This window comes from Ascoidea rubescens (assembly GCF_001661345.1).
Source record: "Ascoidea rubescens DSM 1968 unplaced genomic scaffold ASCRUscaffold_1, whole genome shotgun sequence".
NCBI lineage: Eukaryota > Fungi > Ascomycota > Saccharomycetes > Ascoideales > Ascoideaceae > Ascoidea > Ascoidea rubescens.
This window is the reverse complement of record NW_017962913.1, coordinates 403,411-427,109: the sequence shown is the minus strand read 5'-3', so window position 1 is coordinate 427,109 and position 23,699 is coordinate 403,411. Positions and strand designations below refer to the sequence as shown.

The window sequence follows — 23,699 nt, the reverse complement described above, 5'->3', positions numbered from 1 at the left end:
GAGAAAGGGATGAAAAGGACAAAATTAACAAAAGAAAGAGTGAATGGAGTAAATTGGAAAACAATAGATGTATATATAGTAGGGTTAATAAAGACGAATAAATACTAATAAAGATTAATAAGGGATTAAATAAAGTTAATGAAATACTAGAATAATCATTTTTATAAAGTAAACCAAAAAGAAACAAAAACATAGACAAGACATATTTGTGTGATATCAGTAAAACATAAGTGAAAAATATAGATAAAGGTAGAAATATAAATATAAATAGTTGTAAATAAACATAAATAATTTTAGATAAACATAAATATAGTTGATTATTGATAATTGATAATTAATAATTAAATAGGAATATTAAAAAATAAATTAAAAAGAAAAGTAAAAAAACAGGGATGAAGATTTTAAGTATTATTATTTGAAAAACTAAAGAAAAACAAATCTGAACAAGGAATTAAACAAAGAAACCAAAAAGGAAACAAATAAAATAAAAGGAATTTTTTGAAGAAGTAAATAGGAAACAAAAACATACAGGAAAACATAAAAAAAACATTGTAATTTTAGAAAATTTTAGTGTAATTTTAGGGAATTTTAGGATAATTTTTGAATGCAATAGACATGACAAAAGAAAATAGAAAGACAGTAAAAAGACAATAGTAATTAAAAAAAAATATATTATGATAAATAATAAATTAACGAGAATTGTAAGTGATTTCATCAAGTTTTCTTCTTGCAATGGAAGCCGAATTGACATTATAGGAATATCTATTATTATAATTGCTGTAGTTATTATGAGTGTTATGAGTGTTATGATTAATATGATTATTATAATTATTAGAATTAGAATTAGAATATCTATGGTTATAATCGTTAGATGAATAATTATAATTTGAATATCTATTTGAAGATCTATAATTGTTATTGTTGTTATAATTAGTGTTAATATTATAGTTATTATTATTACTATTATTGTTATTATTATAACTTGGTACAGATAATTTTGGAGAATATCTATTAGAACTATTTAAATAGTTGAATTTGTTAATAGGAGATATATTATTATTGTTAATATTGTTATTATTAGATGGATTAAAAGAAGGTGATTGAGATTGAATTTTATTTGAAGAATTAAAAGAAGGAGAATTATTATTGTTGTTATTATTGTTAGTAATAAAATCATTTTTACAAATATAACTTGATGAATTTTGATTGGTATAAGTGTAATTTTGAGTTTGATTGGTATTAAATGAGGTTGAGTTGTAATCAATTGTATTATAAAGAGATCTAGTTGGAGAAGATGAATTAGATGAACTGGATGAGTTAGATGAGTTAGATGAGTCAGATGGAAATTGAGAAGATAAAGAAAATTCTGAAGAAACAACTCTCGAGTTGTTACCCATGATATTGTCGTTATTGCTACCCTTTAGAGTATTAGGATTTTTAGTGGTGGTGTTAGAAACATTAGTAGAATTAGTAATATCGATGGTGTTAATGGGATTAAAATGTGGGGGATAAAACGATAAAATAGGACAATATTCTAAATCGTCTTCTAAATCAAAGGACTTGTAACTATCCAACTTCAATCTGATAGCTTTAGCTATTTGAAAATCAGATAACTTTAAATCATTTTTATTATGATTATTGGATATATTATTAATGTTGTTGTTGCTGATGAATTTGGTGTGACTATCGTTTGTTTTAAGTATGTTTTGGGTGGCAGGTGAAAGAACAAGTTTCTTGGAGTTGTAAAGAGAAGGCAAAAAGTTGATGGGAGAAACAGAGGAGGAAGAAGAAGAACGAATAGAGCTAATATCCAAGACCATTTTAGTGAGCTTATAAAGAAGAGTGAAGGATAGTGGTGGAAAGAATAACGAGAGAAGAAGAAACACTCAGTGATTAGAAATGAGGAAAAGAAAAAAAAAAAGCACGTGAAACGCACGCATTTTGTCACGCCGTTCACGACGCACTTTGCCCCAAAAAACGAAAATCACAAGTTTGGATCAAATGTTACAGCATGCACTATTACATCAACAAGCATATTTATAGCATTGGCAGATGCCGAAAAGCTGCAGACGTATTACGTAATTAGAGAGGGAGTTTTTCGTCTGCGTTTTTTTCTTATTGGATTTTTGGTGCTCCTGCTTCATTTGAGAAGAGACAATAAATACAATGTTGCAAGTTGAGAAAGAATCTATTGCTCCATCGCCAGAGCTGTTGTCTGAGGGCATTGCTGCTGTCAAGTGTATGTTGCAAGCTAGTTTGTTTGGTGTTTTGTGCAAGCGATTACTAACACTGTGGATGTAGTAGAGAAGAAAAAAGATGATCAACCAAAGGATCAACTAGAGAACGAACCGAGCCAGAATGTTGCTCCGGAGGAAGGTGAAAAGAAGAAAAAGAAAAAGAAGAAGAAGAAACACTCAAAAAAGAAGAATATCACCATTATCACTCAATACTATCCCAACGAGATTTACCCCGAAGGTGAATGGTCAGATTATAAACAAGATCTTGAGCTTGATGATAATTTAAAGCGTTCAACTAATCAAGAAAAAAAACAATTAGATCTAATCAATTTCAATAAGTGGAACGATCTCAGAAAAGGCGCTGAGATTCATCGAAGATCAAGAAAATTGGCTAGAAATTTAATCAAACCAGGAATGACAATGATCGAAATCGCAGATACTATTGAAAATGCTGTTAGAACATTTTCTGGTGGTGACAAACTTAATGAAAAAATCACTGGTATGGGTTTCCCTACTGGTCTTTCATTAAATCATGTTGCTGCTCACTATACACCAAACGCTGGTGATAAAACTATCTTACATGAAGATGATGTTATGAAAGTTGATATAGGTGTTCATGTCAATGGCAATATAGTCGATTGTGCTTTCACTCATACTTTCAATCCTAAATATGATCCTTTATTAACTGCTGTAAGAGAAGCCACTTATACTGGTATTAAAGAAGCAGGAGTTGATGTAAGATTAACTGACATCGGTGAAGCTGTTCAGGAGGTTATGGAAAGTTATGAAATTGAATTAGATAACAGGGTTTATCCAATCAAATGTATTAGAAACTTAAATGGTCATAATATTGCTCCCTTCCAAATTCATGGTGGTAAAACTGTTCCAATTGTTAAAAATGGCGACAATACCAAAATGGAAGAAAACGAAGTCTTTGCCATTGAAACCTTTGGTTCAACCGGTAGAGGCTACGTTATCAGTCAGGGTGAATGTTCCCATTATTCAAGAATCCCGGATTCTGAAATATCAAATGGCTATCCTCCAACTTTAAAATTAAACAAAGCAAAAGAATTGTTGAGTACGATTGATTCTCACTTTGGCACTTTGCCATTTTGCAGAAGATACCTTGATAGAACTGGTGAACAAAAATATTTATTAGCCTTAAGAAACTTGGTTCAATCTGGTTATGTTCGTGATTATTTGCCTTTAGTTGACACAAAGGGTTCATATACTGCTCAATTTGAGCATACCATTATAATTCATCCCACTCGTAAAGAGATTGTCTCGAAGGGCGATGACTTTTAATTGAAATAAGTAAAGCGTTTATTAGCATATTTATTAATATATATTAATATGTACTCGTAATCAGTACAATTCGATCTCAATACCACCATCATCACATAACCTTCTTCCCGCCCAATCAGGCATCGTTTGCTTAAAGTTTGAGTGTATATAAACTTACTAATGAGGGCATTTGCCAAATTTCCAATCTGTCAAATTACTGCTTTATCACTCCCTACAATCACACTAATATTAACAAAAATAATAATAATAGCAGTATCCATGCCTATGAACTTAAAATCATATGAAAGATGTTTCTAAGTTATAAATTACCTTCCTCATCCTCTTCTTCCTCTTCTGCTTCCGTCTCTACCTCAACCTCCTCCAGAATAACTAACATACCTTCTAATAAGGACCAAGATCACAACAATTCAATAAAAATTAATCTCGAAAACAACAGAATAACAAAGCGATTTACAAATAGTCAGGCAAACAAAGTATCCTTCTCTGTTGGATCAAGTTCAAGAAACCCCTTTGCTTGTGAAAGATGCAAAAAATTAAAGATTAAATGTGTCCCAGTTGATAAAGATCAACCATTTGGAGATTGCAAAAAATGCAAAGAACTAAAAAAACACTGCAAAATAGATTTTTCAAAAAGAAAAAGATTCCAAAAAAAATTTAAAAAATTTGAAAATATCATCTTTACTGATCAAGATAAACTTTCATCCTGTTTAAATTCAACAACATTTTCAGCATCACCGGCATCCTTTAATTCTTCCAAATCTCCTCTACTATCTAGTAATACTCACTTTGAAACAAAAGATGCTCAAGTTTTTAAAGAAAAACTGCAAGTTCCGGCAGAAACATCATTTCAAAATCAGCTACAAAACCAACCTTTAAATGCTCAATTAAATCAGCTCAATATTGTGTCTGATATTTTTCAAAAAAAAACAATTACAATGGACTTTCTTCATGAAACTGATACTTTAATTAATGAAAATTCAACAATGGCTCTGGACTTTCAACTTTCTGGTTCAACTTCCAATAAAATTGATCTGTACTATCATAGGAATCACGAAATTTTGGATGAATTTAATGGCTTATCAAATAGGTATAAATTCAGTGAAAACCCCTTTATTCTTGTGAATGATCTAACAATTAAAAACGACTTGGTATCATCAAATATTATATCATTGGATGAAGCTATAGCAAGATTGGATTATTTCAAGAATGTCAACTCTAAAAATCACTTATCACATTCAAATTCTATAATTTCCATACCACAAATTACAATAAAGGAATTTAGAGAACATTATCCAATACTTTTCCTAACCATCATGTCAATAACTTCAAAACTAATTTTAAATAGAAGGTTTCAAAAAAACAAAAAATCCATCAATTTAAATAAACCTATCATTGAAAAACAATTTTTAATTCAGTTATACCATTATTCTCATATAACTCAAGAAGTTCTATCCAAAGGTCGAAAGACACTTGAATTATTAAAATCTTTACTTTTAACAGTAAACTGGTTCAATGACTCTGATTTATATTCTCGAGTGAAAACTCATTTCTTTTTAAATTTATTAAACTCAATGGTATTAGATTTAGGTTTGGATAAAGATAAAAATGTTGGACCTAAATTACATTTACACAATTGTTCAAATTATTTGAAAACAATGGTAATATTGAACCAAGTAGAAACTGATGAATGCAGAAAAATTTTAGTCCACGCTTATATATATTCATTTAGTTATTCAATGTTTTCTCAAAGACCCAATTTATTGTCTTGGTCAAATTATATAAATCAAACTTGCCAATTCTTACAGAATTCATCTGAAGATTTAAATATTAATTTGGGTTCCTTATGTTCAATTGTTCATTTAGTTGAACTTTGTCTTTTCAAATTATATCCTAATAAAAATTACAATGACTCAACTAGTCGAGCTAAGGGAATACATTGCAATGTTGATATTGATATTGATATCGATGATTACGATTATTATTTAACACGGAAATCTGAATTGACAACCTCATATAATAATACTTTTCTGAATAACATTAGCAAAAATAAAGAAATTTTAATGCATTTTCTAAAAAAAATCGATCGAATCTCTGAATTTAATCACAATCAAACTTTTGAGTTTCAAAATACCTATTACGTTTGTTTATTATTTTTGTATGAAAATTGTATTCTTAATCCTGTCATTACTATAAAAAGAAGTTATCAGCTTGGTTTAAAAAATTTGGCAAGACGTAAAAAAATAAGCCCATTTATTATTAAAGTATTGGAAAATTGTCATGGATATACCACTTTAATAATACATTCATTTCTCAAGTTAGATTCTACTAGTTTAATGATATTGCCACTTATGTGTTTTCCTCAATTAATTTATGCTGTTGGATTCTATTTAAAATTGCACTTAATTGGGGTCTTTTTACCTAATAATATTAAACCAAAATTTTGCAAAATGCATAATAATGCTAATCTGGACGTTAAAACCTATTGTGTCAATATTGTTCAAAGATTGATTCGAAAATTTTCAGATAACATTAAAAAATTTACATTTCCGAGTTTTTTAATAAAATTTAATTATATATTATGTTTGTTATTAAAACATTATAGAATTTCTCTAAATAATAAACCAGAAGATTTTAATGATCACTTGATAAAAAATATTTTACCGGATACACCAAAACAAACGAATTCAGCAAATGATAATAATAATAATAATAATAAAGAAGCCAATAATTCTCGAAATTATAAAAGCCAAAAACCTGAAAATTTTATAGCAAAAGACGTCATTCCAAAACAAAACACCAATATATCAAATAATATTTCAGATCAAAGCTTTGTCATTGTTGATAAAAATGTAAGAAGCGCAGTTCATGCTCCCTATCAGGATCCTAATCTGAGCATTATAATTTCCGGGTTGAACCAAAACATAAATCAACATGATAGTTTGAATTCAAACAAAAAGCTGAATGTAAATTTGAATGAAAATGCAATTCAAAGTGCCAATCAAGGTGTTAATCAAACTATGAACCAAAATATAAACGCGAATATAAATGAGGATATTGATCAGAATATGAATGAAATTATTCATACCAACATTAGTCAAAGCATGGACCAAAACACCAATCAAAACATAAATCAATTTATAAATCAAAACATGAATCAAAATGTTCAAAGTATAAATCAAATTTTTGATCAAGATCATCAAGATTTCCATCAAAATCAAAATAATCAAAATAATGAACATATTGATATAAATTTTAATAATAATTTTAGTATTGATTTAAATACTGATTTAAATACTGATCTTGATAACAATTTTAATGTTAATTTTGATACTGACTTTGGTAACAATTTCAATAATAATTTCAATACTGATTTTAGCTCTAATGTCAATCAAGACTTTCGTCAAATTTTTAATCAAAATATCAATGAGAACATCAGTGAAAACTTCAATCAATATAATATTCAAAACCAAAACCAAAACCAAAACCAGAACCATAATAATTATGATAATTATAACTTTATAAGTTTTGATGAACTAAGTAATTATGGTATATTTAAAGATTACTATTTTGGATTATAAAGATAAATTTAAATCTAGAAGGCGGGATTATTCTTCAAAATAAAAAAAGGGAGAAAATTAAATATAATTTAACAATAATTTGTTGTAATTTTTTTTATCAGATATTAAATTTGATTTAAGAACAACAAAAACTATACGTCCATTTTGAATTAAAACTTTGAATAAAAGTTTGTCGACAGTAAAAAATTTGAATTTATTGTTAGGATGAATGTCTTGATTTTTAGCTGTATAAATATCATCTAGCCAATTGGAGGACGCCTCGGTATTATTTATAATTAAAACTGAGTCATTGTTGATTTTTAACGGAAAAGATAGCGATTTAAACTGATTGTTTTGGTCATTTTCAATAATAGTTTTATTAGGCAACTTAATTTTATTTGGTTTATTAAGTTTAGCGTCGATATTATTATTGTTATTATCGTTATTAGTAGGGCTATCGGTGGTATTTTGAATAGTATCATCGACATTATGATTAATGATATTATTATCGGATAAGTTGTCATTTAGAGACTGCAAAGTTTGAAATAAATTTAAGGATGTAATTGAGTTTGAAGGATTTAAAAATTTTTTGAATAAAACTTTAAAGTTGATGGATAAATCCGAAGAAATATTTAGATATAAGCAATTTTTATTGAGAATGAATAGTTTAACATCGCTTGATTGTAATTGAATAATTAACGTTCTTTCAATTTTATTATTTATGATTTCATTTGGGTCTGATTTATTAAAGCTGATTTTATTTTTATTTGGTTTGATATCAATATAAGGTCTAGAATATTTAAGGTAAATTGAGGTGTGCAACTGAAAAGAATGAAAGATTGCATCAAAGGAATTTGGAATTAAATTTTTGAAAGTCAAGTCATTGAGATTCAAGATAATTTCGTAATTTGAAGTAAATGGGTTTTTGATGATTTTGTTATTAATCAATAATTGAACCAAGCCGAAGAATCTAAAATATTTGCATTCGTTAATTAGATCTAGTTTTAAGAGGTTATCAAATCTGTCAACGGAATTTTGTAGAACACTGTAGTTTAAGTTATTATTGATGAAGAAGTTGAATTTGATTAATATATTAAGAATGATTTTAAATAAGTTTTCATCGTTTTTCTTTAAGATGATTGGAGCTTGTGGTGGTGGTCGAATTAAATTTTTTGATTGGATTAAAATAGTTGGATCCTTAAAGATTGAATTATAAGAGATTGAAAAAAAATTTGGATAGTTGCCGAATTTCAAATGATTTGAGTCAATTAAGTTTTTATTGAATTTAAAAGAACTGTTTCCGATAATAATAAAATAATAGGGATAAGTATAGATATATTTTTTCAAAGTTGGTAAATTGTAATAAAATGAATCTGAGAATAGATAAACAAATTCCAAAGGAGTTTCAATGCTGATGTGGTAGCCCTGCAAGTGAGAGTAGATCTTTTCAAATACAGTGGGAGATCTGTCAATTGATAGTATTGTCTTGTCAGGATTCTTGATAAAATAATTTGTGAAGTAAGAAGGAGAATCAGAAGATAGTGAAGCACCACTTATGCTAAAGGAGTTCCCACCAATCTGAATGGTGTAGAGCTTTTCATGGGGCAACACATCGGGAATAGAGGGCTCAAACTCAGGCTCAATGTCATTAGCAGGAACAGAGGCAGCATTAAAAGAGGCTAGCGACACTGGACTATCAATTTCCTCAACCTCCATCTTGAATATTGCACGACATTGAGAGAAGAGGGAAGGAAACACAAGATAAAGCTGGATTACAGGGCAGTGGAAAACCAGCAGTGTGGGTGATACTCTACAAGCCCTGCTTTCTCTTTGTATGAAGCCCTAACACCGACAAAACCGGGTAAAGTGCAAAAGATAATCTGCGTGAGGAAGAGCGACACGCACCAAAACTGCGTCGGCGACGCAAAATAAATGTGCTGAGATATCCCGTAGGCGTCGGAGATGTGGGCATGAGAGGTGAAAATCAGCCAATAGGCGGCAGGGGTCCCATTTCGGCAGGTAGGCAGATCACTCTCAAATTGGATTTTTTGCCGTCATATCACTCAGTTCTTATATGTTTGCTATTTCTCGTTATTGCACGAATGGGATTCTTGTCATCGTCTGTAGTGATTTATTTATTCTGAATCTTGCACATTTTGCTACCGGTTTCAAATACATTGCTTTTCTCATCGCTCTCCCACCACTCTCCCACCACTCTCCCACCACTCTCTCAGGGATAATGAACCAGAACGAATTCAACGGTTCGGATATCGAACAACACATCCAGTACTTCCAGCAGCAGCAGCAGGAACAGGCCCAGGAAGCCCATCGCCAGGCCTCGCAGGTCCGCCAACAGCAGCTCCAGCAGCATCAGTTTGCCAGCCTCAACAACCAAATCAACCTCTCAAACCTCAGCAGTAACCTCAACGCCTCGGCCAACAGCAGCAACAACGCCTTTAGAACCTCATATGCCCATTTCCAGGCCTCCTCCAACCACGCCAATGACTTGTCTACCTTGAACTTCAGTCTCCAGTCGCTTCAGGAGCAAGCTGTTGTTGCTGCCAACTTGGCCCAGCCCACTCCCATCGACCAGGCTCTTATCGACGTCTCCAACGCCACTGCTGCAGCAGTTGGAATAGGCGCCGACTCCAGCAACGACCTCAACGCTTTCAACAATTCCAACAGCGCCAACTCCAACAACGACAATACAAACAACACCTTGTGCAATTTAAGTAACAACATCAGTCTCAACAGCAGTCTTACAAATGCCTTAAACAACAACATTTCCAACAATCTCAACAGCGGTCTCAATGCCACTCTCGGAAACAGCCTTGGTAACAACAACAATAGCAGCAGCAATAATGGCGGCAATAATAAGAACATTAATAATAAGAACATTAATAATAGTAATAACAACAATAATAACAACAATAATAATAATAGTAATAACAACAACAACAATAATAATAATAATAATAATAATAATAATAATAATAATAATAATAATAATAATAATAATAATAATAATAATAATAACACTAACAACAGCAACGGTAGCAATATTACCAACAGTCTTCAGAATCAGAATCAAACGCTGAGCCGGTTGATCAATGTCGTGAATGTAAATAATAATTCCTCAAAAGTTTCTTCAAAAAATAATCTCATCAGCATCGATAACAATAACGCTGACAACTCGTTGCTTCCGGCTCAAGACGACCAGGCAATAACTGAAGATAACAAGTTGCCCAGAGCCACTTTACAACAAAAAATCGAGGTTCTAGACTGGCACAATGCCAGTGAAAGAAAATGCCAACAGACCACTGTCAACCATTTTAGAAATTTCAAAAAATTTTCCATAACCAAATCAACTTTTAATAGATGGGTAAAAGAAGAAGCAAAATTAAGAAAAGACTTTAAAAATTTGAGTTTTAATTATAGAAATATCTACAAAACAAAACCAAATTTGAAAAACCCTGAGATCAATAGAGCTTTGGAATTATTTTACGAACAAAGCCTATATGAAAATAATATTGACCAAATCTCGGAAAGATTATTGCTTAAAAAATATGAAACTTATGCCTTATTATTCGACCCAAATTTTGATGTAACAAAAGCAAAAAAATCAAATGGTTGGTTACATCATTTTAAAAAGAAAAATTCTTTGAAAAAAAATCTAATCTTGGACTTTTTCAAAGACCAAGAACCAATTTTTAACACCAAATATCTCAATGCAGAAAAAATTAGAATTAAAAACATTTTAAAAAATTACAATTTTAATGATGTTTATCATTTTGATGAATATGCGGTAACCTCTGATTTACCTGGCTTGAAAAATTTCGATGATAAAAAAGTAAACACCATCAAACTAATTGTCGGCTTATGTGTTAATGCCACTGGCTCCAATCTATTGGATCCTTTGATCATTGGTAAAGAAGCTTATAAAGATGAATTAAAATTGTCTAATTTCAATAACTATTTCCAGAATTTTTCAATTAATATCACAAACGAAATTTTCCACGAGTTTATTTCGAATTGGGATCATACAATCCATGAAAATACGCCAGATAGAAAAATAGCTCTTTTGGTTAATTGTTTATATCCCCACATCATACCAAGAGATAACTTAAAAAATATTGATATCTACTATTTCAGCCCTAATTTTATATCAAATCTAACCTATCCCACTGATATATTTAATGACAATTTAAACTCTTTTGGCTCTCCAGGCTTGAATGAGTATAGTACTTATGATAATCAAGGTCAAATCATGAACAATATTAATATTTCTCTTTCTCAAGGTCTCTCTGGAAATGGTAATAATAACAACAATAACAATAATAATAACAATAATAATAACAATAATAATAATAATAATAGCATTATGGGTCAAAGTTCTTTGGCAAATCATGCAATGTCCTCTCCTCATGTTACTGGAAGACGCTCTTATTTAAATCCTCCAAGCATTCCTTATCGGTCGAAAAACAGCACTATTTTACTAAGCTCAAATGTTAAGAAACTAAATAAATTGGATATCCAACCTTTGAATTTAGGAATTTCAAGAATTTTCAAGAATTATTTTAAATTGAATTTATTTCAGTTTTATTTAGCGCAGTTTATTTGTTACGATGAATATAGTAATGACAACTCCCCAATTTCAAATATGAAACTTTCAATTCCTGATAATTTTGAGCAGGTTATTATTAGTAATTTTAATCCTGAAGCTGTTACAAAAATTATGAATAGCATTACTGAAATTGATTTAATTTATTTTGTTATTGATGCTTGGAAGAAATTCAAATTTCAAAATGAAAAATTTGAAAAAAATAACAATAAAGCTAAAGAATCAGAAAAAAGATTAAATACTCCTGTTAATAGTTCATTCTCTGAGCATTTAAATAATTTGTTAAGTTCAACTGCTGCAAATAATTTGGCTCATGGAAATGAACTTCTAAGATCCAATATTGTTTCTAATTGTTTTAGAAACAGTGATATCCTACAGTTAAATAGAATTAACTTGACAGGTGATATTAATTCTAGTTTAATCAATCCGATTGTTTATTCTGATTATCAACAAGAAATCCAACTTTTGAAATTACTAAAAATTTTTGAAAATAATGGTATTATTAGATTAGTTAAGCCTAAAAAAAACAATGCAGATTTTGCAAGTGTTGCAAGCATTCTTCCAAATCTACTTAACAACAGATTGATTAATTTAAATAGAGAAACTACTAATCATTTGATTATTGAGCCCTTAGAAATTGAAGATATTTTGTTTCCCAACGAAGAATTTGTGATCAACAGACATTTAAGTGACGAAGAAATTGTTGATCTAGTCAAAGAAGAAATGCGCAGCTATAATGTAATGCAAGAGGAAATGAAAAAGAATTCTGTAGATATAAACAAGATAAGAGACAAACGGAAGAAAGATAAGGTTTCAAGAGGGTTGAATAACATGGAGATTGATTCTCAATTACAAGAAGTTGACAAGTCTAATCAACTTGATAATCTTGAAGATGAGTTTGTTGAAGTTGAAGAAGATGATTTTAAAGAAAATATTGATGAGTTGTTAATCATATCCAAGTTATTTAATAATAAGGTGAATTCGTTTTTATCAAATAATAGCAAAAAGCATTTCCCTCAATCCAATTATTATTTCAAAAAGTTTTTAAATTCTTTTATTTCTGAGTCTAATGATATTATCTTAAAATCAGATAGATTTAGTGTTTTTCACGATTTAGATTCTTATGGGAGATTCGGCACTAATACTACTGATAGTTTCAATGTTTTGAACAAAAAGAGTATACAAAAAAAGTATAAAAAAAAGAATAAATTAGGATTGACTAATATTCATCATGATAGTTTAAGAGATTCATCTACTTCAATATCTGAATCAACAGGTCAGAAACGAAAGTTAGTTCCTATCAATAATTTAAATAAAAGGTCGAAAACTGGGGATTCTTTGGATGCAGATATGGACCAAGTCATAGATTCTGGGATGAATTTGAATGATTCTAATATGGATCCCAACATGGATCCCAATATGAATGATCCAAATAGCAATGTCAATCGAATTTCCAGTTTGATTCATGCATAATGAAAATCATTTATTTTTTGCTTGAATTTTTTTTATCACGATTTGTAGTTTATTATCTTCTTTTATATGAAGAGTGTTCGTAAATTGGTTTGTTTAATTTTTCATTTCATAGCTTTTGAAGGCTTTGATGGTGGGTTTTTTTTCAATTTTTTGTGTCAATAATTTTTTAGTTTATTTTATGAATCTCATTTTAGTTTATTTATTAGTGATAAATCACTGATATTTGTTTTGTATTATAGAAGTGTCTTGTCTAAATATTAGAAACAGCTTCTTCGTAAGTTGGTGGGGGAGTGATCGCAAGACCATTAGCTGGATTTATGGCAAATGCGCTTCTATTGGAATTATTGAAGATATTTCTTTGAGTGGGAGAATTGTAATCTACACAATGATTATTATTTGAATAGCTTTCAATTGTGAGGTTTTTATAGGAATTTGCATTGTTAATAATGTAAATATGCTGGGTTAATTTAGGAGAAGAGTGTGGACCAGTACCAACAAAGTAAGTAGACGAAACTACGAGTTCATATTTTCGAGATATATTGTTTAGAGAAAATGTTGGAATGATTGACCTTGGTAATATAAAATTTTTATAGAGATATTTAGGAACCCTCAAATAATATGAATTTGTTTCTTTGTACCTAGTGCATTTGTTAATATTTAACTTTATATGGTGGTTATTAGCAAAAGAAATTAGTTTTAAATTTTCCCTGAATGATCTGCTAAAATCATTTCCTTTCAAAAAGGTATATACTATTAATTTGATTTCAAAACTTTTCAAAAATATTTTTTGCAAGCCAAAAGAACTGTAATGATTTGGCGGGTCTTTAAAGATTAAATATAGTTCAAAAGGAAGTTTTTCATTTATTGTTAAAATAGGATCATTTTTGAATTTGATAGCAAAATCAAATGAGAAATTATTATTTAGATGACAAACATTATTTAAAGCAACATTTTGTGATACAGTTTTAGGTATTGTTATGTTTAGATCACTATTTGGGTTAATGTTATTATATTCAAATTTTTTCAATTGAAGATTTTTGAGTGGACTTAAACTTGAACTCATGGGAAGAAACCAAATATTTTTTTTAAATTTGAGATTTAATGTATAAATAGGTCTATTGACAATACATTCAAGATAGTAATAAATTTTGAATGAACCATTGGTAAAAGAATTTAAAATAGTTGTTTTGTAAGTTGATGGAGGTAAAACAAATCTTTTTTTAATTAGGGTTATGTTTTCTCTGTGGTTATTAGCAAAATAAAAAGGATTAAAATCAGCATTAAAGACTTCAAAGGAATTTTTGTGATTGTTGATATTATGTGAAAGATCATAAGGAATTGAATCAAACTGAAAATCATAATTATATTCTCCAGGTTTAAATGTAGATTTTGTTTTAATATATATATTTTTTCTAACATCCAAGAATTTGAAATCATTGTGATGAAAATTTAGATCGTTTCCTAATTTTTTTATTGAAACTTTTGAAATACCAACTAGTTTAATGATAATTGAATTAATGATAATTTTTTTCTTTATATTTAATTTGACTTGACCAGAAATGTCTTCAAGATTAGAATAACACTTCATCAGGGTAGATGCATCATTTGAATATGATCCTATAGAGTCATCGAGCTCAATTAAAACAGCATGATCAGAAAACATTTTTTTTAAGAAAAAAATGATTTTAATTATCCAATCAAGAATATTAAAAGAATTAGTGCATCGACATGGACATTGATAAACAATTGAAAAAAGTGCTTCTGTATATTTTTCTAAGATCAAAATCAAAAAAACCGCAACTCCCCAAGCCAAAATTGTATTTGTGGCATTTTTGTGCAAAATTTGAACTTCATTTTCTCATTCAATTTAATATATTACTTTCCATTAGCAGTTGCTCAATCAATGATTCATGACCTATTATTTCATACAAATAATCTGAAGCACCAGCATAGCACAAGCAAATCCAATTACAAAACCCTCGCTAACAACAACAACTTGGAATCTGTATATTCAACATATTACTTGCAGAAGAAATTGAGCGATCTCAAGCAAAATACACAGCATCATAAAGAACTTTTCTGTTATCACCTTTTCGGGCTGATCAGTTTTCTAATTTTCAACAACACAATTACCCTCACTTTGGTTTGAGCTGAAATTGCTAACAAAAATAGCGGAGGGTAAGCAGATCTTTCAGTGAGAAAAAGTGTATCACTATAAAACGCTACAAACTACCTCCGGCTCCTGTGGTTCTCCATATAGGCCTCAGGATCCAACATCATACGCTCGACGTCGTTGCTAACAGAAGCAGAAACATAGGAAGAATGGTCGTTAAGTAGATGAACTGTTGAGGCACATCTAATGTTTGCAAAGTCATTTGGATCATTGTTGTTTTCCACGTAATGGCAAATTCTTGCTGTGAGTTTGATCTCATACTTTCTGCAGAGATTTCTCAAGCAAAAGGTGGGAGGGATTTCTTTGGGTAAAACATACTCTCTGTACGTTTCAATGGGAACCAACAAACGAAAAAGATCATCAATAGGATTTCTAATGGCATCTTCCATATTCATTAGGATTGGTTCTCTATTTTGGTTATCTTCGGGTTGTATTAGATGTATCAATTCTCTGAAGGAGCTAGTGGTGTCATCATCGGCTTTCAAGTAAGTGCAGGAAATTAAATCTAGTGTGAGCTCATCAATTAATAGTTTATGCACACCTTGATCAGTATAATAGTCTGGTGGATCTCGGAAGGTGAAATATAAAGCAAAAGGTAGAGTTTCGCCAATGATCATAATAGGATCATGATTGAACCTCAAATAAAAGTTTGTTCTAAAATATTTTTCACTGCTATTTTTGATTTTCACTGAAAGAGTATTAGATAAATCTCCAACAATTGGATTATTAACTAAATCAGTGGAATCGAGTGGATCAACTTCATTGATTATATTAATAGGGTTATTGAGAGTAATTGGACTAATGGTTCGAGGAACAATGGGAGGAAGGGTGTATATATTATTAACAGTACGATGCTGTGAAATAGGAGGATCTTCTTTGCGAAATCTGCTAGGGGAATCCGGAATATTCATATCAATTAAATCATCGTCAAAAAAAATTGACCTATATCTTCTTAAACCTAAACGAGTGAGTGGATTTTTATTTATAGGAAGATATGAGAATGTTTTAGAAGTATTGATATTAGAATGGTAAAAGGATCTGATGATAGTGAGCTGTAAGTAATAATATACCTCAAGTGTAGCATCTCCAAAGGAATTTGATAAATAAGTTTTTGCAGTTGTCAAAGGTAAACTATTATAAACTTTAACAATATCTGTATCCAACAATTCATCATATCTATAAATTTTATACTCAAAGGAATTGATTCTAGAGTGAAAAAAATCATAAGAATTCTGACCATGAACATCTATTTTCAATTCATCACCAGACTCATTTTCATGGGCATCTTCATTGGGAGATTGTTGGGGATCATAAGGATCGTAATTATAAGAAATCGGATCGAACTTAAACTTATAAATGTGGTTTCCAGACTTTACTTTTTTCTGTATCCTAGATAATTGTTTATTAATTTCCAAAAATTTTACAGAAAGCATTTTTGGTTGATAATGATCTTTTTTTTTTCTCATGGAAATTTTTGACATACCTATTAACTTGATCGACATTGAATTGATAGTCATTCTTGTTTTTAATTTTAAATTAACCTGGCCAGTGATGGGTTCAAGATTTGTATAGATTCTCCCTTCGGATAGGACATTATTTGAATATCTAAAAATCGGATCATCTAGCTCAATTGAAACATTTGCAAATGAAGGCTTCTTTACCCTCATTGTTTGAGCAAAATAAAATATAGAATAGCAAAGAACCAGCTCAAGTTAGGTAGAAATGGGTGGAAAATAAAAATAAAAACCCGACATGACAGTCTTGTATTTATATACTTGTAGCGAGGTATATTTTTGTATCTTTGATTTTTGTACTATAAAAGATTGTTTTCTTAACGAATTTGGAATCTCACCAAAAAATTATCCAGCACAAGAAAAGCAGTTACCCTTCGCAGAATATCGGTGGGAACACTGTACTAAAGAAAGAGAGGGCAACACGAACACTAAACTCCAGAAAGAAACAAAAAGCAAATAATACAAACCACAATTACTGCATAATTTGAAAGGAGCTGGAGCAATGTCTTAAAAAGTAGTTTGATGTACAGTTTTATGAAGACTCTGATGAATCATTTACATAGCAAAGAGATGTACTCATCACCCACACTTTAAAATAGTGCTTTTTGGAAAGTATATGAAAGTGAGACCCTAATGTATCACGACAGGACACCCTCAAAACCTAGCAGCTACCCATATAGGCAAGAAATTGTTGCCCAACTTGTGTTTGATGAGCGCCAAATCAATAAGACAACTATTTGAAATTTACAATTGGCTTTATTATCAAATTTTGTTAGCAATAGAAAAACTTATCAATGTCATTTCTGTTTGATTTTGACCTGTAAGAGTTACCCGATTGTGTTAATGTATACAGAACGGTAGCATAACTAAAAGAGGGTAATTATTAGATTTCATGCTTTGACATTTTAAAGAATAGAAATGAAAATGATACTTTAATAGCGAATTGGTGTTTTGATGATAGTTTATTAATACATCATTGGCTGTGATTTCTAGTTTGTTTAAATATAATTATAAATTATGCTAAGAAGAACATTATGATCATCTGAACTATAAAACTATAACAAAAAAGAAAATAAATTCTTCGTTGTCTTTGCTTTTGTTGAATTGTTTGAGCACTGTTGTTCACCAAACCATTACCAAGAAAAATGTATTTTAAAGATCTCATTAAGAAAAATTCAAATGAAAAATTCAATAATAGTATAGTCAAGTAGTAAAAAATATTAGTCAATGAAAAAATTGATGAATTTAGATTTGTATTTGACAATGAACTAACCGAGAGAAATTGTTTTAGCAACAATATCAATATTAATGGAATAAATTTATAATTTGAATAACAAACCAAATCCAAATTTTTAGACTCGTTATTCAATAAATATAAAAACAATTTTAAAATTAAGAAGTCTATAATTTGAATAATAAGTATTTTAGTGGACGAATAACCGAATAGTTCCGGATGAAAATTACCAGACAATCCACTAATAACTGCCAATAGAAAAATATAGGTTGTGTAACCCATTATTGGGAGATATAAATCAGGTGCGTTGATATCAAAAATTGGAGAAGAAAAATTGTCAAATTTATTGCCTTTTGAATCAATTGATTGGTTCATTTGTCTCAACCATGATTTATTTTTATATGGAAACAAGATCAAAAAAATCTTTCTTAAAACATAATCATTAGAAACTTTGAAATAATATTTTAAATCGTCAGAGGTTTGAGAGTTAATTTGTAAATAACTTTTAAAATTGGAATCAATATAGGATTTTCCTGCCAACATGGCAGATTCATTGATTAAGGGATTACCAAATAAGTTTGGCATGAATTGAGAAGAAGCTGAAGCATTTATATTAGCTGATTGCTGTTGTGTCTGTTGCTGCTGCTGTTGGAATTGCTGTTGGAACTGGGGCTGGGACAGTTGTTGCTGTTGTTGTGATTGAAATTGTCCCTGGAATTGAGGTTGAGCCTGAGGGATAGCAGTCTGGTTGTTGGCGAATTGGTTAAGATAAGGAGATTGGTAGTTCGTGGATCGGTTTCTCTGGTGTGTTTGTTGGTCGAGTCCCTGGTTCATGAGAATACTGGACGTGGGAAGAGCAGGGTGTGTTGGTTGGGGATGGAGAATGTTGTTCTGGTTGTTGTACATGGCTGTTTTGGTGCTGTTTGCTCTGGAGCTGTTGGATTTGCTGCTTTTGAAGCGTGGAGTTTCAGGAAAAAGGTGAGTTGTTAAGTCTCCAGCATCACGTGGAGATGACTCTTTGGTCTTCGTCTGTTTGAGCATAATTTTTCACTTATAAGCAACAGCCTGGGAATGATTTGGCTTTAGGTTTATCTTTATCTTTATCTCCATCTTTATCTTTATCTTCATCTTTATCAATTCAAACAACCAAAATGTCTCTGGAGGCTCATGTCAACCCTCAGGAAGCCTATGAGCTAATCACCAAGAACTTACAAGAAATTCTCAATCCTCAAATCATTAAAAATGTGTTGGAAGTCGAAAAAAGACCATTGAAAATCTACTGGGGTACTGCACCAACTGGTAGACCACATTGTGGTTATTTTGTTCCAATGACCAAACTTGCTCATTTTTTGAAAGCTGGTTGCGAAGTTATTGTTTTATTAGCCGATTTGCATGCTTTCTTAGACAACATGAAGGCTACATTAGAAACTGTTGGCTACAGAGCGAAATATTATGAATGTATCGTTAAATCAATTTTGAAATCGATCAATGTGCCAATTGAAAAATTGAAGTTTGTAGTTGGCTCATCTTATCAGTTAACTCCTGATTACACCTTGGATATATTCAGATTATCAAATGTGGTTTCACAAAACGATGCAAAAAGAGCAGGAGCAGAAGTTGTCAAACAGGTTGCAAATCCATTATTAAGTGGGTTGATTTATCCATTAATGCAAGCATTAGATGAAGAGCATTTGGGTGTGGATGCTCAATTTGGTGGTGTTGATCAAAGAAAAATTTTTGTTTTGGCCGAAGAAAACCTACAATCGATTGGTTATAAAAAGAGAGCACATTTAATGAATCCCATGGTTCCCGGGCTAACTCAAGGTGGTAAAATGTCTGCAAGTGATCCTAGTAGTAAAATTGACGTCTTGGAAGATCCTAAACAAGTTAAAAAAAAAATCAATGGCGCATTCTGTGCTCCAGGTGTTGTTGACGACAATGGATTGTTAGCTTTTGTTCAATATGTTTTGATTCCAATTTATGAATTGAAGCATTCAGATTCTGAAAAACAATTTGAATTTTTCATAAATAGGCCAGAAAAGTATGGTGGACCAATTACTTATAGTAGTTTCGATGATATTAAAGCTGATTTCAAAGATCTTAAATTGGCTCCTCCAGATTTAAAAGCCGGTGTTGCTGATGCTATTAATGAGTTATTAGAACCAGTTCGAAATGATTTCAAAAACAGTAAAGAGTTTCAAGAAGCTCATGAAAAGGGTTATCCTATACCAAAAGCACAAGAAAAAGCTAAGAAGATTAAGAAGGTTAAAAATAAAGGCAGTCGTTATCCAACTGGAGGTGCTAGAGCTGCAGTTCCAGCTCAAGCCCAAGCTCAAAATCAAGTTGAAGATAAATTAGCAGAGACTAAAATATCTGAAAATTGAATAACTCAAAACAAAACAAAATAGAAAAAATTCAAAAACTTTAAATTCCATTCCATACGCGTTTTCATTCTAATATTATACAATATATAATTAATCCTATAGTTATATAGTTAATAGAAAAAAAAAGTCACCAAATATCTAAAAAAAAAAAATATAAATGATTTGAAATTATATTTGTAAGTAGAATGATATGATCTTAGAATTTATGATTATTTTTAGTGTTATTGTTATTGTGGCTTATTTTGATTAGCATTTTGGTTGTTCATCGAGCTATTATTTTGATAATTTCTATTTCCTCTACTTTTATAACCACCTCTTTTATTATAACTATTATATCCACCTCGGTTGTAATTCTTATAGTTTCTATAATTTTTATTTATATTTGGATTTCCTTGCGGATTTTGCTGATTGGTATTATTGTTTGGAATATTTTGTTGATAGTAATTGTTGTTATTGTTCATTTGATTTATATTCATATGTTGGTTGAATTGAGAATTAGAATTGTTTCTTTCTAAATTTGCAATATTTTGCTCTTTCACCTGGTCCATTATTTCATTTGGCAATCTTAGATATTTTATATGGCTGCCTCTAATATAAATTTGTTCAATTTTCAAAAACAAATCAGCATTTGCCGAAGTTTGTATAACATCTTTCAATGTCAAATTCATCCATGAATCACAGTTAACTAAGTGACCATTCAATGTCTCACCATTCTTCAATTCAACAGATATTGGTTGAGTTTTCGCAGCTGTCAATAAATACAAAGGGAGCTAAAGTGCAGAATAAAATGCGTTAGTGTTTCCAAATCAGCAGCAAAATAATCACCGGAAGAACAACCACACATACCATATTCACTGAGTTATATTTATTCTGATGGTGTATCTCAAGACTGAACAGTTGATAAAGAGGTGATAAAAAAGCTTGTGTTTCCCAACGAGGAGCATTTTCTGCCCGGGCCGGCGCGGTAGGGCTGACAAGTGTACCGCTGCCCGGCCTTAACTACGCAGAAGGGGGAGAAACAAAACAGAGCAAAAAGAGCATCATTAAACAAGTGTAAATCAGTAAAAGTAAAAGAAAATCAGTGACAAAAAATCAGTAAATCAGTAAAAAAAAGGCCAGAAAGTGAAAAAAACAACTAAAGATTACAAAAAAATGGCAGCCCACGTTAGCCACCTCTGCTGGCAGCAGCAGCTAGCCCTGGCTGACAAAGGCTAGTTGTAAAAGAGACTTTGCAGCCCCAATTGAAGACGAGGAGGTATCATTGTCTTCTTTCTCCTTAGTTGGATCCTTATGGTTTGCATCTGAACTTCTTCCATCTTTGCTGCTTGTTTGGTCAGTGTCTTCAGCAGCTGTTAGATGCTCATCTTCTTTGTTTTTGTCCCTACCTTTGACCTTATGATGATCTGGTTTTATAGGACTAGAGGATAGTTTATCGGTGCTCATATTGACAATATTGATGAGGTTGCTGTTACATTTGACATTTCTGGCATTGCTGTTTTCATGTTTTTTATTCGTGTTGTTGATATTATAAAATTTTGTTTTATTTACAATCGGAGTTGAGTCAATTGGGAAATAGTTCTTGGAGTAATATTTGCTAGCACTATTAATTTCATTAAAGCTTGAATTGCTATTCATACTAGTATTCATACTAGTGTTCATGCTGGTGTTCATGCTAGTGTTCATGCTATTGTTCAATTTGTTAGTAATGTTAGTGATATTTATTGAACTATTATTTAAATTTAATGGAGTTGAGGTTAGTGGAGGAGTATTGAAGTTTATTTGAATTGATGAGTTATTTCTTGATGGGATAAACTTATTTGAAAGAATATTGTTGATGTTGTTTTTGGTCGCAAAATTGGGTTGATTACTGATATTATTGATGCTGTTGTTACCATTATTAGCATAGATGTTTTTAATGTTGTTTAGTTTTGGCAATGGCAACTTAAACTGAGTATTGCTTATTAAATTGATTTTATTGGTTATTAATGACTGAGGTGTTTGAATATTGATAGAGTCGCCAATTAAATTTTGACTATTTGAATTTGAAGCCGAATTTGAGATTGAAATCACTGAGCTTATTGAAGGCAAATTATTATTATTGTTGTCATTTTTATTGTTGTTGTTGATATTATTGTTATTATTGTTATTATTGTTATTATTGTTATTATTGTTATTACTATCGCTGTTACTATGATTATTATTACTACTACTAGTGTCTTTTATTAGCTGGGTATCATCGAAGTTATCGTTATAAGGATTGTCACTTGTTATGTTATTATCGCTAGTTGTGTTGTTATTACTAATAGTACTTGGATTACTATTAATACTAGTAAGATAATTTTTGTTAATTTGACTAAAAAAGTTATTATTCGATTTTGAACTTGATTTTAAAAGTGTATTTGAATTTGAATTTGAATCTGACTGTGACAGTGACTGTAATTGTGTTCGTGATTGTGACTGTGATTGGGATTGAGATAACTTTATAATAGCTAATTGTAGATTTTTCTTCAACTTTGTTGCATTCAAGATATGATTATGAGATTTCAGCGAATAATTGCTATTACAAATATTGTAACGATAGTTGTTGTTATTGTTATTATTATTATAATTATAGCTATAATTTCTTTTCAGTATTTTATAGTTTTGAAGATTTTCATATTGAATTATATCTACTTTTTTAATAAATTTAACATAATCGAAAGGCACTAGTGACTGATTTTGAAAATTATTATTCGTGTTATTACCATAGTCCACGTCATTAGCATTAACATCATCATTGTGGTTGTGAACATCGTTTATTATCACATTATTGTAATTATTAATTTTATCAAATCTACCATTTTTCTTGTTCATTGTGAGAGTTGATCTAGGAATATTGGGAGCCAAAGAAGATAAAGGAAAGCGATTATAAGAGTCCATGATTCAGTAAAAAAAAAACAACAAAAAGAAAAGAAATAAAAGGAAAGAAGAAAACAAAACTGAAGAAAAGAAAAAAAGGCACGAAGATATTTATATTCAAATAATAAATAGAATAAATACCCAATAATTGAATATTTTCATGTTATTTATTATCTTTAACGTTCAATGATATCCTCCATGTTTTTTTATTATTTTTTGAATATTTGAAAAGACGTGTTTGAGTCCAAACGTGACCTGTTAGCAAAAGATCCCTCTGAAAATGGGAGACAACCAATTTGGAAT

General features: G+C 30.4%; 12 protein-coding genes across 12 annotated transcripts; 5 read left to right on the top strand and 7 right to left on the bottom strand.

The window, feature by feature from the left end:
• Positions 1-689: 689 nt before the first annotated feature.
• ASCRUDRAFT_5412 (uncharacterized protein) lies at positions 690-1,820 on the bottom strand (the record flags this gene model as incomplete). Its single annotated transcript, XM_020191140.1, has 1 exon — positions 690-1,820. The coding sequence occupies one exon, from the start codon at positions 1,818-1,820 to the stop codon at positions 690-692; it is 1,131 nt and encodes a 376-aa protein (XP_020049724.1).
• Positions 1,821-2,138: 318 nt separating this feature from the next.
• On the top strand, positions 2,139-3,645 carry MAP2 (methionine aminopeptidase). Its single transcript, XM_020192218.1, has 2 exons — positions 2,139-2,239; positions 2,302-3,645. The coding sequence occupies exons 1-2, from the start codon at positions 2,167-2,169 to the stop codon at positions 3,540-3,542; spliced, it is 1,314 nt and encodes a 437-aa protein (XP_020049723.1). The 5' UTR covers positions 2,139-2,166; the 3' UTR covers positions 3,543-3,645.
• A 184-nt stretch (positions 3,646-3,829) lies between these two features.
• On the top strand, positions 3,830-7,120 carry WAR1 (War1p; the record flags this gene model as incomplete). Its single annotated transcript, XM_020191139.1, has 1 exon — positions 3,830-7,120. One exon carries the CDS (start codon positions 3,830-3,832, stop codon positions 7,118-7,120), a length of 3,291 nt encoding a protein of 1,096 aa, XP_020049722.1.
• A 1,065-nt stretch (positions 7,121-8,185) lies between these two features.
• On the bottom strand, positions 8,186-8,815 carry ASCRUDRAFT_30864 (uncharacterized protein; the record flags this gene model as incomplete). Its single annotated transcript, XM_020190225.1, has 1 exon — positions 8,186-8,815. A coding segment is annotated over one exon (630 nt), but the record flags the coding sequence as incomplete, so codon positions are not given.
• A 298-nt stretch (positions 8,816-9,113) lies between these two features.
• On the top strand, positions 9,114-13,318 carry ASCRUDRAFT_95192 (transposase). Its single transcript, XM_020195170.1, has one exon. The coding sequence runs from the start codon at positions 9,174-9,176 to the stop codon at positions 13,191-13,193; it is 4,020 nt and encodes a 1,339-aa protein (XP_020049720.1). The 5' UTR covers positions 9,114-9,173; the 3' UTR covers positions 13,194-13,318.
• Positions 13,319-13,443: 125 nt separating this feature from the next.
• ASCRUDRAFT_5407 (uncharacterized protein) lies at positions 13,444-14,856 on the bottom strand (the record flags this gene model as incomplete). The annotated part of the gene is made up of 1 exon (XM_020191138.1): positions 13,444-14,856. One exon carries the CDS (start codon positions 14,854-14,856, stop codon positions 13,444-13,446), a length of 1,413 nt encoding a protein of 470 aa, XP_020049719.1.
• A 120-nt stretch (positions 14,857-14,976) lies between these two features.
• On the top strand, positions 14,977-15,406 carry ASCRUDRAFT_95194 (uncharacterized protein). The gene has a single exon (XM_020195171.1). It carries the CDS (start codon positions 15,097-15,099, stop codon positions 15,340-15,342), a length of 246 nt encoding a protein of 81 aa, XP_020049718.1. The 5' UTR covers positions 14,977-15,096; the 3' UTR covers positions 15,343-15,406.
• A 16-nt stretch (positions 15,407-15,422) lies between these two features.
• ASCRUDRAFT_67517 (uncharacterized protein) lies at positions 15,423-17,033 on the bottom strand (the record flags this gene model as incomplete). The annotated part of the gene is made up of 1 exon (XM_020191401.1): positions 15,423-17,033. The coding sequence occupies one exon, from the start codon at positions 17,031-17,033 to the stop codon at positions 15,423-15,425; it is 1,611 nt and encodes a 536-aa protein (XP_020049717.1).
• A 795-nt stretch (positions 17,034-17,828) lies between these two features.
• On the bottom strand, positions 17,829-19,047 carry YIF1 (protein transporter YIF1). The gene has a single exon (XM_020192217.1). It carries the CDS (start codon positions 19,018-19,020, stop codon positions 17,896-17,898), a length of 1,125 nt encoding a protein of 374 aa, XP_020049716.1. The 5' UTR covers positions 19,021-19,047; the 3' UTR covers positions 17,829-17,895.
• Positions 19,048-19,189: 142 nt separating this feature from the next.
• On the top strand, positions 19,190-20,639 carry TYS1 (tyrosine--tRNA ligase TYS1). Its single transcript, XM_020192216.1, has one exon. It carries the CDS (start codon positions 19,266-19,268, stop codon positions 20,496-20,498), a length of 1,233 nt encoding a protein of 410 aa, XP_020049715.1. The 5' UTR covers positions 19,190-19,265; the 3' UTR covers positions 20,499-20,639.
• LSM4 (U6 snRNA complex subunit LSM4) lies at positions 20,551-21,690 on the bottom strand. Its single transcript, XM_020191093.1, has 2 exons — positions 21,345-21,690; positions 20,551-21,268 (listed from the first exon to the last, which is right to left on the bottom strand). Exons 1-2 carry the CDS (start codon positions 21,345-21,347, stop codon positions 20,726-20,728), a joined length of 546 nt encoding a protein of 181 aa, XP_020049714.1. The 5' UTR covers positions 21,348-21,690; the 3' UTR covers positions 20,551-20,725.
• On the bottom strand, positions 21,653-23,546 carry ASCRUDRAFT_73275 (uncharacterized protein). Its single transcript, XM_020192215.1, has one exon. The coding sequence runs from the start codon at positions 23,415-23,417 to the stop codon at positions 21,690-21,692; it is 1,728 nt and encodes a 575-aa protein (XP_020049713.1). The 5' UTR covers positions 23,418-23,546; the 3' UTR covers positions 21,653-21,689.
• Between the last annotated feature and the right edge of the window lie 153 nt (positions 23,547-23,699).